We start from the raw sequence: 991 nt of genomic DNA, 5'->3' as shown, positions 1-991 counted from the left end.
TCAGCAGTGAGTGGTGGTGGTCGATAGTAGCGATTGTGGGTAGTTATAGGTGGGTGGCGGTGGTGGGTGGTGGCGGAGGCGACGATGGGTGGTGGCGGCAGCAACGAGTGGCGGTGGAGGCGGTGACGGCGGCCGTCGGTGGTGGTTGGTGGCGGCGGTGGTGGTGGTTGTGGCGGCAACAGTGGTGATGGGTGGCGGCAGCGGCGGTGGTTGGTGGCAGCGGCGGGTGGTAACAGTGGTGGGTGGTAACAGTGGTGGGTGGTGGCGACAACGGTGGAGGCGGTGACTGCCTGCGGGTGGAGGTGACGATGACATCGGTTGTGGTTGGTGGTGGTAGGTTGTGGTGTTGATGAATGGTGCAAGAGGGGATGAAATGAAAAAAACATGGGGTGGATGGAATGATTTTGAGGGAATGGAATGCCATGTGGAATTGGTGATTCCATTCCATTGACCAACCAAACACTCTTTTCTTCATTCCGCCTCTCATTCCTTCATACCAAACACTACCTTAGTTTATAATAGGGTAAATTACACTTTTCGTCCTTTATGTTTGTATCAGATTGCAACAGATAGCCTTTAACTTCAATAATTACAGTCAGAAGAATTTATTTGGAAAACTCGTTACATCTTTCGTCCTTTAGCACTAACAAAGTTAAAATTAAACGTTAAATTGTATCACGTGATTCCCATGTGAGGGCATTTATGTCCTTTTACCCCTGATTCCTCCCACCTTATAAACTCCTCTTTCACCCTCTTTGTCACACCCCAACCGATGGTGGAAACATCAGAGTGAGACGAAATAGATTGCTCATCACACATAACACTATTTGCGACAATAATTAATTCAAAACCGATTTCATTTCATAACAATAAGTTGTCAATTGCATCATGAAAATCAAATTACAACATTGAAAACAAATACGACAAAGTTCAACAAAATAAAGTAACCAAATCTAGTAAGTTCAATATGAGTTTCTAAGTCGTCCCTACT

The 991-nt window shown here is 46.0% G+C and overlaps 1 protein-coding gene across 1 annotated transcript; it reads right to left on the bottom strand.

Annotated features, from left to right (window-relative positions):
• LOC110933425 (synaptic defective enhancer 1-like) lies at nucleotides 1-315 on the bottom strand. The gene has a single exon (XM_022176648.1). The coding sequence runs from the start codon at nucleotides 313-315 to the stop codon at nucleotides 1-3; it is 315 nt and encodes a 104-aa protein (XP_022032340.1).
• Between the last annotated feature and the right edge of the window lie 676 nt (nucleotides 316-991).

Source organism: Helianthus annuus, chromosome 4 (assembly GCF_002127325.2).
Source record: "Helianthus annuus cultivar XRQ/B chromosome 4, HanXRQr2.0-SUNRISE, whole genome shotgun sequence".
NCBI lineage: Eukaryota > Viridiplantae > Streptophyta > Magnoliopsida > Asterales > Asteraceae > Helianthus > Helianthus annuus.
This window is presented reverse-complemented; position numbering and strand designations above follow the sequence as displayed.

Bases quoted from the DNA above. Each gene is read 5' to 3' on its own strand.
- LOC110933425 (XM_022176648.1), bottom strand. From the start codon at position 315: ATGTCATCGTCACCTCCACCCGCAGGCAGTCACCGCCTCCACCGTTGT.